General features: G+C 44.6%; 1 protein-coding gene across 1 annotated transcript in view; it reads right to left on the bottom strand.

The window, feature by feature from the left end:
• The window catches only part of MAP3K15 (mitogen-activated protein kinase kinase kinase 15), a 97,652-nt gene extending 90,306 nt beyond the window's left edge, over nt 1-7,346 (bottom strand). Inside the window, exon 1 of the mRNA XM_064474582.1 lies at nt 6,593-7,346. Within this exon, the coding sequence (XP_064330652.1) occupies nt 6,593-6,926 (334 nt within the window). The 5' untranslated portion in view covers nt 6,927-7,346. The remainder of the gene's footprint in view (nt 1-6,592) is intronic.
• Nucleotides 7,347-12,520: the final 5,174 nt, after the last annotated feature.

Here is a 12,520-nt window from a genome sequence, read left to right as displayed (position 1 = left end):
CATAGAGGGTGCATGCACACATATATAATCTCACCTTGGAACAATGAAAGAGATCCAAATTTGCATGGTTAGCACCAGATTTTTAGAGGTGCAAACAACTTCATTCAAAGCTTCATTAGAAGGCGGGACCCATGCTGGGTTTGGACCGTCAGCATTTCTTTCCATATGACCCATGACAACTAAAAAGAGGTGTTAGCTCCAGAGGAGAAGTAACAAAACAGAACCTCTCTCCATTAGAGAATCAACATATATTTCTTCTTTTGTTTTAACATCATCATCATTCTCTGAATACAGCTCTGGTCTTGTATTTGGCCCATGGCAATATACCAGAGGAAAGTTAATGAATTCCACCTAACCTAGTTATGGTTATTTAGTTGCATAACCAATATATGGTTATTTATTTGCATGTTTCTAAGCTTGTTCAACTGACACTGAAAGGGCTATTTCATAGAACACCTGCAAGTTGAACCAAAGCAAAGCCTTCAGATTACACACAGAAAAAGCAACAGGGTTGACAGAACGCCATTTTTCACAGGTGACAGGTAGAAAAATATTGTTCTCCACTGTTGAGTGAAAGCACGCAAATCTCTGAACGCCAATAAGCATTTCTGCAGGAAGACTTAATGTTCAAAACTGACCCCAGCTAATACCATTACAGCAAAATACACCTCTTGAATCGAACGCATGTGTCACAGGACCTGAGATGTATTGTCACATCATAATATATAGATTTGATGGACTGCATCAGGCTCATTACTGCCATTTAAAAGGATTACGACACTGGTATATTATAGGGTCTTGTTATCAGAATATTTAGTTCAATAGCACAATGCAGAGCTTTGCTGGAGATGCCTGTAGTTGCTCTACATGTGCAGTACCACACAGAGATAAAGGATCAGGTCCCAATAGCTCTGCTATTGTATTAAAGCAGCATAATATCCAACCTATTCAGCCCTAGCCTCTCAGCTACCACCTTCCCATTCTGGAAGTGGTTGTTTGCTTCTCCTCACATTTCTGTTTTCTGTGGTATACACATCTCCTGAGATTTAAAGCAAATACACCCCTAGCCACTGAGCCAGCTGCAAGGTAAAAGAAAGAAAAAATATTAAGTATTCCTCAGAAAAACAGCAAACCCTGCCTGCTGAGCTAAGCATCAGAGAGCTAACCCTTAACCCCTTCCCCACTGTTCACTGTCACACCCAAGGGCAAAGATAAATTGCAGCAGGAAGGTTTGTTGAAGTTTATTTAAGAAGTTATTGCCCTCAGCTGTCATTCTCACCTTCCTGTCAGAAATTACAATGCCCACAGCAGTCAGCAAGACAAGCACGTGCTTCTAGCTCAGCTACGCTAGTTACCATGCCATATATTAGCTTAAATTAGTGACAAATGTTTACTGTATCCTGCATACCAGCCTTTGAGCTGAAGAAGTGGAAGCACCCCTGCCAATTCTGAAGTGAGGACACAGGCCTTCAGAGGGCAAGAGAGCTTCAGGGCAGGCAGCTGGGTACAGGCAATGATGATTCCTTCAGTGGCTGCCAGAGCCTGGAAATTAGGATCCAAAACACACATTTCCTCCTTCCCCTTTCATGGTGTAACACGAGGAAGAGTTTCAGGGACAAGAAGTTAGAGTTATGTTAAGAGTGGTTCAACTACAGTACAGAAGCAAGGAGGACCCATGTTCAAGTCTCTGTCTGGGCCCCCTCCCAAGTCTAACATTAGCTCTGAGTGAAGATGGGGCTGCAGAGACAGATACCAGACAATGCATTTACCAAACAATGCATTTTGGGTCTGCTTTATCATTCAGGGTGTTGGTTAAAGTTCATATGTAGCAAAACAACAGAAACGGACTTCAAAATATTCCACTATACTTACAAATGATCTAAAATTAGTATTCCTCTATTGTCAGAGGAATACTAATTTTTCTCAGGCAAACTTCTAACTTTATTCCTCAGGACTCCAGTGTCTCTCTCTAACTTGTCTTCCTTTCAGTTGACTTTCATCCTGCTGACTTCAGTGACCACAGTCATCTCTAAATGCTGTGGTCAAGTGGTGGAAGGAATATTCCAGGTCTCAGAACAGATTGCTATACATCCCTCATGAGGTAAAAGGATGATCAGCTACAGAAACAGGATTTCACAGAGCAAAAATGGGAACATCCAAAAGTCATACAACTGTAGAGACCACTCACTCACTTAACACCGTAGCCAAATACTGTGGCACTTCAGGTAATAAGCCTAGATACAGTTTCAGGTAGACAAGTAAAAGCCACATCTCTTTCTATGTAGCATCACCCTTCCATAGGTATAAGTCAGACATTTAACTCTGACATCATGTTTGCTTCCTTAGTGCATCCAGAACAGAAGATCCTTTGCAGCTATGGTAAGAGCACAAAGAGGCTGAATCACTCTACCTGCAACATCCACTAACCAAGCCACGCTCACCTTTTCATTATGTCTCTTAAGCCGTTTATGAATGCACTACAGTGCACACATGCAATTCTCCATGGGATAATTCTGAAGAATTTTTTAAAAAAAACTCAGTTAATGCCAAGGCTCACTGTTCCAGTGCAAAATTGCCTTTATTTTGTGCAAAAGCACTTCCTGCTAATGCCTGATATTTGTGGCTTTCAGTCTGAAAATATCGCCTCTTTCATCCCAGAGATACACTCAATGTATGCAAGCATCCTTGTTGCTTCTCTGTTAGGTAGATACCATGAGCCACTTTATGCATAACAAATTACTTTGTTGACAGCTTGTTTCTAGCACAGACTGAGCAGAGAGACCTCATCTTTCTGTTATCAAGCCCTTATTTCACAATTTGTTGTCAGTTTGCTCTTGCAAGCGCTGTAGTTCCTCTTTAGCAAAGTATCTTAGAAAGTGTAGTGATTTCTTAAGATCAGGGACATTCTGCACTACCTGCTGGTCTGCAATAACTAACTAAAGGCAGAAGTCACGCTTCCATTCACAAGAAGATTTCAAATGATGGGAAGACAGTAATGAGTACACTCAAGGCAAAAAGAGACATCGTACTCTTATTATCGAATATAGGTGTTTTTGCAGCACTCTTCTCAGTGGTTTACTCAAAAATCATCTACTAGAAAATCTGCCTGCAGACAGAAAAAAAAAAAAGAGATTCCTCTTGATCTTTTTCTTTGCACTCTGTCCTTAAAGTTTGCTGGTTTTGTCATCAAAAGTATCAATCCTAAGAATCATATTATGGATTCATAGTAAGTAAGACAGATAAGCTTGCTTGGGTGGGGGGTCTCTTATTACTTTAGATGGCTACAACTTCAGGGAGAGTGGGGAAAAAGGGATAATGGACAGCACTATTAACAAAGACCCCGTCGTTACAATTCACAATGAGATGGACCTCACTGCTCAGCCTTTAAGCATTCATAGATACTGGTTAAGGTTCCAACTAGTAAACCAAGAGATGGCTATGGGCAAGCATCTTCTAGAGAATTCCCACTGTCATAACAGACAAAGAACTTCTCGAGGTTCTACCCACGGTGTACAGAAAGTAAATATACATTATAATAAGTATCCTGAGTAAAGGAAACATCTACTTCATATCTTACACAAGCAGCAATAAAACTTCTTCGGATTTTCTTCTTTTTAAAGTAAACCCACAGTAATTTCCTAATACAGAAATTTCATCATGAGCCATAGGATTGCTCATACTAAAACTCATTCTTAATGTTGTTGTTCATTAAGAACTGAATAGCTGCTGACAGTCCCAATCTGAAACATACTCCGGAAAGATAACATGGTGATGATGAATCTATATTATAAAATATAGAAATTTAAAAGGACTGATTTTTCAAAGATTAAAGAAATTGCCAGGTAGCGGATTAAGACTGTTGCATGTAAATGAACAACTAAAGATTCAGCATTTTTGGACAATAGCTGGATACATATTCAAAAACACGAGGCAGGGAGAACCCACAACAAGAAAACAAGAAGGGCGTAACAAAAGTTCTCAGGAAGAAATGACAAATAATTGTATATAAAATGAGAACTGAAAGAAAAGAGGCGGCACTTTAAAACCCATGGTAATAAAAATCCAATATGAAATTTAGGTCCACTGCTAGATGATACCAGAAAGATAAAAGAAAAAAAAAAGGAAAGAAAAACAATAAAGAGAAAAGTGTAATGGGTAGTTTTTGTCCCTTTCCAGAATGAAGCAAGAAGATGCAATTACCCCCCACGACACTGTTAAAGGAACCAAAAAATTCCCCATCTCTAGCACATAGGAGGAGGAAATGAAGCAGCAAGTATTAAGATAAAGACACTTCACCTCAATGTCCCAGCATAATAAGCTTAAATTTTAGAAGTTTAAAGGTTCTGACTGCGGATTTCTCTGAATATCAGTTTTAGACATACCACAGGAACTGGGAAAACTCCAGAGGATGGGGCAAATGTTAGTACAGCTGGACTATTTAAAAAAAAAAAAAAAAAAACACAAAGATAAAAGGGAACTACAGGGATGTTCAGTTAAAAAAGAGACAGTAACTGCAGCAGTGCAAGAACAAAAATGCTATTGAAAATGTTGATGCTAGAAGAGCTACTTATTAAAACACTAAAACAACAGAAAAGCAAAATAAATACCCTATTAAAATGATTGTTTATACTTAACAGCTTGGTTTTTTTTTTAATTAAAGATGCTTGCATTTTCAGGGTAAGATCGCAGTTAACAGCAGTTAGCTTGGGACCTGTGACAATTAATTAATGCTGAAATACTACTAATGCATTCAATGTGGTTTTTAAAAAAGCATATATAGACAAGTAATTCTCTGCTTTTTGACAGCTTACAGGTCTGGTTGATAAAGGTGACTCATGCTAATACACTCGAGTTTCTCTTAATACAGGTAACTTATCATTAAAGGATACTTGGACCAAAAAGTTTGCCAGATAAAGGCATACATTACACAGATTAAAAAGTTGTCCCCCTGGCTGATCTCAAACTGGAAATAAATCCACATAAAGACTATTTTGAACAGTCTCCTTTGGAATAATTCCTGGTACAAGACTATTCACTTAGTTTTTAATGGACACTAAAAATATTAAACTACTTGCTGACTAAACCTGGACATATGAGTGTTGCAGGAATATCCAGTAACACTTCACTGTTACAAAGTGATATTAATCACTGATAAAATTATCTTGGTCCTAATGACTTGAATGCAAAAGTCTGTAAAGGTAGGCCACATTCCCAGACAAGTGGCACTCGCTTCAGAATGCGGCAACCTAAGTAAACATTTTAAATAGCTGTCTCAAGCTCTCAGTACAATGTAGAGCAGATGTTTTCATAATACATTAAATAGGACTGTTAGTAGAAGCAGAGAAATAATTTTGCATTGATTAGCATGCTATTATGCTTACCTTCAGAAGGGCTACAAAAATACTGGAGATATACAAAGAAATTGCTAGTTCATGGTTGTGTACTAAGACACACAAAGAATATAGTTATTACACACACCTATCAACCTTGCTAGCAGAGATATAGCAAAATCCCCTGACCGGGAAGTTAAAAAACAACAACAACAAAGGACATGAGGTTCCTCAATATTTGGGTGACTTATCAGGGGATGAAATGGACTCATCATCATATGAGAATTTAAAAGAAGACTAAAATTCTAAGAAGTATTCTTTAACACATCTCATGAGCAAAACAAAGTCCTTCTTGTGAAAGACAGACATCAACTTGGACTTAACAGTCCTTTCCCTCTCTGGAGTCTGTGAATCCCCCAGTTTCCTAATGACCGCTCATACGGATATGAGACATGCCTGCAACATGCCCACATACTCACCTTACTTAGTTTTAATGATACCTATTGATTCAGGGGCTTCCCCTGCTTGCTCAAAAAAAGCTCACAATGCTCTGCCATAATGCCCAACCCACCAGGTGTTTTTTGAGTGGAGAGGAAACAACGTGTCTTTTGAACCATCAGACACCAGCTGGAGCCTAGACGGGGTGGGCAATACTCACAAGTCTTCTGCCTCAGGGTGTGCTTCCACACATCCTTGTTCAGAGCAATGCTGGATCACTCTGTTCCTGGCCACGTGCAAGCCAATTTCACTGTCTAGGTCTGGAGTTAGAGTAGAGGACCTGAAGCATCTGGCCAAGCCAGATCAGAGGCTGTCTTCATGCTATGTCTCGCTCTAAGACACCAACATGGCTGGGAGCTGGAAGCCAGTTCTTAGCAAAACGCACTAGCAGGAGTTTTGCTGCTCCTTAAGGCTGGGTTAGTAGCCACAGTCCTGCTGGAGCAACGCACCGCGGTGACTGAAAGAGCCGGTGTAAGGGCTTGAATTTTTTCTCACACCTTGCCTACATGCAGGACGCTCCTGAAGACCGGGCTCTTACTCCCCCTACACGAGGTTCCCCTCGCAGCTGTCCTCCTGTCTCCACACCCCTTCTCAAGACCCCGATCCCTCAGTGTCTCTCACGTTCATGTGCCCTATTCCCCCTCATCTCTGGCACATCTTTACCGAGCTTCCCCCAGCCTGGCCGGCCACGACCCCACACAACCCGGGAAGGTGGCACCGGGCAGGAGCGAGTCCGAGCCCCGGCCTCAGCCCGGCCTGCTCACCCGCGTCGTAGAAGGCGTCCAGCACCGCCGTCTCCCCGAAGTCCAGCTCCCCGAAGTTGACCGTGCCGAGCTGGGCTCCCTCGGCCTCACAGGCCCGCAGCAGGCATTGCCGCGCCCCGGCCTCGGGGCTCCGCGCCCCGGCTCCCCCCTTGGGCGGGTCGTTCAGCACGTACACGGCCCGCAGGCAGCGCCGCCGCGGGGCTGCCGCCCCGACCTCCGCCGCCGCCTCCCCACCGCCCGCCGCCGCCTCAGCCCGGCCGGCGGCCCCCGGCTCCGGCTCCGCGCAGGGGTGCGCCGGCTCCGCTGCCGCGCTGCCGCCCGCGGGGCTCTCCATAGCGGCGTCGAGGGCTGAAGGGAGCCGGTGGCTGCCGGCAGGTGCTCAGGCGGGGCCGCGCCCCATGGAGAACTCTCGGGCAAACTCCGGCGGAGCAGGGCGACGCTGCTCCCCTCTTCTCCCCTCGCCCCCGCGGCTGGGCGCTGCGGACAGGCGGCACCGCTCCCCGGCGGGCGGGCGGGCACGGCGACGAGGTGGGGCGAGGTGGAGGCGGCGGGCGCGGAGCGGAGCTCGGCACCGCCCTCCCCGGACGGGACGGGGGAGCCCCGCGGCACGGCGCGGAGCCCAGCTCCCCACCTCCGGTAGCACAACCGGACACTCCGCCGTGCCGTCCCGGGACAAACACCCCGTTTCCCTCCGCCGCCGAGGGGGAGGCAGCACCGCCGGGGCGATCGCGCCTGGTTTATTACTTCCTTCCCTGCCCCGCCCCTCGCCGCGCAGGCAGCGCCTCCGCGCACCGCCCGCCGCGGCTGCTGCTGCTGCTTCACGTGCTCCGGGTTCCTGAGGGTTACCGGGGCCAGGTGAGGGCAGCGAGGAACCCGCCCGCCGGGCCGTTACCGGCCCCCTTCCCCCGCCCGCCGTGAGGGGCCGTTGGCAGCCGTTTACCCGCCGCCAGGAGCCGGCTGGTCCCCGGCCGGCCTTCCCGCCCCCCTCGCGGGCGGTGCGGGCCGGGGCGCCCCTCATAGCCCGGGGGCTGCCCGCCCTCGGCACCTTACATCCGCCCCGTGGCTTGAGAAGCAGAGGCAACTGCAGCTGCTGCTTTTTCTTTCCTCGACTTGCTCTATCGTAGCTCCCCACCTCCTGGCTCCTCTATCCGGGACTGCTTAGACGACCGCAAACTGTGTCAGAAGTTTGTATCACAGTTCATCCTTCTATTTCTTCTCTTTTCTTTATAATCTCCCACAATCATGGTAAAATCAGCTCCTAGAAACTCTGCGGCAACTCCTGCCTTCCTAATAAGAATAAAATTAACGCTGAGCATCCCATTTACTGACACATTTTTCTTATTAGCTAAACTGACAACAGCAGCCTCAGCTTTGGCGCTGCTGTGGGGCCGAGCTGCTGATCTATGCAGCGAGAGAAAGTGAAAGGCAGGCTGCATGTGGAAAACTTTGTATCTCAGCCGCCTACCGCAGCTGTCAAAAGGGCACCAACACACCCTACGACAACCACGGCCTACCAGTGATAGAAGGAACAGTGAAAAACTGCAGTCCTCAAGCAAATTCGTATTTCAAGTAGTAAACCTGCCTGGAAAGTTTTTTCATCTCATTTTTCACTCACGTGAAGGAAGAGGTTTTAAACAAGCAGCATCTTCACCACCTTCTGCTGCGGCGTAAGCTCCTTGGGGCTATCCAAGGTTAATATTTTTACCATGTGCTGTGATACAACAAAAGCAACAACCAAAGGCTTACAGCACGGTATTTTCCTCTTCAGGTGTCTGGCACCATGGTTGGTGACCGTAATAAGAATTGCAGTAGTCAGTCTTTCTGAGAAGCACTCCAACGTGAGGGTAGCATAGGGCTGCGCGGTGTTCATCTTTGCTTAGCGGCTTGTAAAGATTTTATAAAGAACGTGGAGAAATAATTTAAGAGGCAAACCTGTTTCTCATTTTGGAGAGTTTGGGCAAATAAACTGTTGGATTTGGTCCACAGGTTGGGGTGTGTGTGCTTTTTTGACAAAAGCACTAGTACCTAAGACGCTGGAGGAATGATTTGCCATGGCCATGGCCACCAGAGAGCCCGCTCATTCCTGGCAGCTTTCCTCTCTGGGCAAGGGCAAGCCTTTTTATATGACAACTCTGTTAGCCTTGATCCAGTAATGCACCAGTTAGCTGATGTAACGGAAGTAGTATCTAAATCTGCACTTAGAAGATACTCGATGTGCACATTGAAGCCTTTGACCAACAAAAAGCGCTAGCCACATACATTTATGATCCTCCCCAAATCAAATCCTATTTTGTATTTTTTGCATTATAAGAAAGTGTGGTTGAACGGCTGGTATTAAAACTTAAAAAATACAGTACTGGCAAAGTTAAGGGATTATTTGCACAGGAAAGCATTTATCTTACTCAAGATAATTCTTAGGCTTTCAGTAACTAACATGCAAAAACAAGTTGCAGTTTAATGGGTTCAGAGCAACAGATGCCTGGTGTGGTGCTTTCGGTAATCCTGAAGATTGCTGAGGTGTTAAATCAGATCAAATAGGTAGGCTGGAATTGCTTAATGGGATGCCACTGGGACATAATAAATAAGGCTTTTCTGCCTTCTAGAGATTATAAAATTCTAGTTTGTTGTAGATCTAAGATGTGTCCTTGGGTTTCATTTTGCAGTTTTTAAACATTTGGTACCGTTTTAAATTGCTTGCTGACAGGTCTGTCTCTTGGTCTTGAAACAGAGCGACAGTGTCTCTTAGTAGATGCCTTATGTGAATATAATTAAGGAAAGGGTATTTTCCTCTCTTCTTAATTATATCCAAATAGTCTTCCAAACAGTATCCTCACTATTCCCCAGGCATATTTCCTAACAAGCTGCCACATTCTGAATATCCATTTTCAGTAGTTAAACCTGGTGCAATTTTTTCAGAGTTCACAGGCTTTTTTATTTTTTATTTTTTTTAAGCTAGAAACAAGGAGTGTTTTTAAAGGAAGAAGCTTCATTTTATATACTACAATTGAGTCTTCAGAAACTGTGGTTCAGTGCTGGTATGCCTGACATTTCCACTGAGCAACAGTAGCTGCAGATCTTGCAAGTCACCTGGGTGAGAATAAATGGGAGATTCAGGTTTGGGGCTATTTGAACTGTTTCTGTGCAAACCAAAAAAAGTTAAATCTAGAAGAAAAAAAGGTAAGTCATGCAACACTTTTTCCTCTTTTGGAAACGTGGTCCAGTAACGAGGTTATAAAAAGAGCCACTCTCCCCCCAGAGTTGCCTGTTCAAAGGTCCAGGCCAGAAGTGAACATTCAGCTTTCATCTACCTTTCCAAGACTTTTTGCCTTTGCACAGAACCCAGCCTAAAAAAAACGAGCATAAACCCGGGAAGTCAACAGTTGCTCCTATACAGTAACATAAAGATGATGCCACATTTTGCTCAGCCAGCACTTTGCACCTATCAAATCCAATTAGTGCAGAATGTTAATTACCACTTAGGCACCAGGAGCAACGTTTGCTGCAATTCACTAAAGGCAGCAAGTGCTCCAAGGAAAATAGATGGCCTTGAAACCACCTTCCCACCCCACCCCCTCCATTTTGCAAATCCCTGAGCAGCAGTTGTTTCTCTAGATGTAACTGGGCTAATGGGGAGCGAGTCCTTCATTATTTTCCCAGGGCTACAAACTTACAGTTCAAAAACTGTAAAGCTGAGCTGTAGATTTATATAAAGTTTGGCTCCAGAGGCAGATGTGCCAACTTTTCCCCTGATGCATATACAGCTACAGCATACCTTAGCTTCCCTTTTTTTAAAGAAAGCACACACTAGTACTGGTGGCATAAACCTCAGGCTGCAATTTCATTGTACTCTAACACTTCCAGCTATAAAGAGGCCTCCTCCCATTTTACCCAGAGTCAGGGAAAGCCAAGGTCTGTTGGTTCAGGTAAACCATAAGACACCCAGGTCCATGCGGAACCTGCAGATCCGAGCTATTCTTCCAAAGTGCAAATCCACCTGCCTATGCCCAGCAGTATTTCCTGAAGACCATCCGCCAGCGCCGTGTCCTGGGCACCCATCACACCTGGTGCGGAGGTGCCCAGGAGCCCATTCACAGGCACGCGGCACTGACAAGCCTCACACACGGGTGGACCCTGAGCCACCGCCACATCTGCCTCCTGCCCTCGTGCCCCAGGCAGAGAGCCCACAGCTGGGGTCAGGCCGCAGCATCCCGTACAGGCTCCCCCAAGAAGCACTGTCAGGTCAACAGCTGCCTCACACAGACACTCATCCAGAAAGCCAGAATTCTGTACCCTAGATGTGAGAATTTTTTCTGTATTGCGAAGATTGGGCAATAGGGAAAATATTTTGATATCTGAATTCTTTCCTAGCTAGCCACTGTACCAACCTTCCAGGAGATAATGAAATTTGTGGTGTTTAAACTGTTCCAAGCAAACACTTTTTTAATGGACTTTTTCGTATTACTGTTGCTGGTGTGCTACATCAATTATTTTCGTTCACAGTGAGCAGGTCTCCAGGTAACCATGCAGATACTACTGTCATGTGGCTGAGGAGGAAAATAGTTAATTTCTTTACTGAACAGGAAGATAATTTTTTTTTTTAAAGCATGGATCCAGACAAAAGATGTTTTCTTTTTCAAGGTCATTATGCAGAAGCTTTACTAGGGTTTAAACAACATGCTGTGAATTCTCCCTAAGAAGTCTATTAAACTGCTTGGTTTTGTTCAAAACTCAGATTCAAAATATTAACTCTGTACAATGGAAGCTAAGCAACATGGATAATTCTTGAAGAGGCCTAAAAAATGCTACAAGGTTTAAAACTTGACTTTCAGCAAAGCACACCTGTTCTGCAAGGGGAAACTTGGGTGCCTCAGAGTGATGTGAAGTCAAAACACCTGGGCTACCAAATCAACACTGGAACTGGGTTCAGTAATCTCAGGGGTTCCTCTTGCTTTTCTTTCACCGGAGAGCATGAGGCCTCACAGCTCATTTGACTCACTGAAAAAGAACAAAGGCAAAGAAAATGACCGCTGGGTCAAAGGGTATAATCCCCAGCACAGCTTTCTGTTCAGAGCCACTGTTCTGCACAGGGAAGCACATTGCACGCAGCATCTGCTCACCACCGCCCCTTGCAAAGGAAGGACAGAGTGACATCTTGCATGAAGTGCAAGGTTAGTCAAAGGGTGACCTTTCCCTTCCTTTCCTCTCTGTCTGCCGTGGAGAATGAGAATTTTATACAAGCTCTCTGTGTGCTCACAAGTACACAGGGCAAAATGGAATCAATTTCAAAATTGGCTTTGATTCCAAATTCCTCCTCTCCTTTAGTTTTCAGCACATCAGGCACTCTAATCAAAAGTTCTTGCCTTTGGATCTTGAGTAGTTATAGAGCAAGTCTTTGGGAGCACAAATGATTAAGGAGCCCAGGCTAGCAGTGAAGAAATTATGCAGGTCTTCTCAATAGCTTCCACAAGGCCAGAATTTCATTTATAGACAATTGTGTGCATTTGAAATAAAATAAAAATTAAAAAATTAAAAAAAAAAAACAAACAACAAACAACAACCCACAACCCACCAGTAAATGCAGTAGCAAAGAGAAGGATAAAAATCCCCCCAACCTCTCCTGAATCTCTGTTGATGCAGAGAGCTCACACTTTCTATATGGCTGATAGCTGGCATTATTTACATTATTTCTCTCTGTCAGACAGCTAGATCAAATCAATTATACAAGACTCAGGCACATGCATTTATAAAGTCTGGTTAAAAACTTTGTTCTGATTTAAGTACCTGTGGCGCTCCAGCCTTCCTCACTCACTTCAGGAACTGCGAAGCAAACAGCCAGCTTAGAGCCGAAAGTTAAGTTCTCCTAAATATAATCTTTAATCAATTAGTCAAACAGAAAATCAATTATCTCCAGTTTTCAACACATTTCAA

This window comes from Phalacrocorax carbo, chromosome 1 (genome assembly GCF_963921805.1).
Source record: "Phalacrocorax carbo chromosome 1, bPhaCar2.1, whole genome shotgun sequence".
In the NCBI taxonomy this organism is placed as follows: Eukaryota; Metazoa; Chordata; class Aves; order Suliformes; family Phalacrocoracidae; genus Phalacrocorax; species Phalacrocorax carbo.
This window is presented reverse-complemented; position numbering and strand designations above follow the sequence as displayed.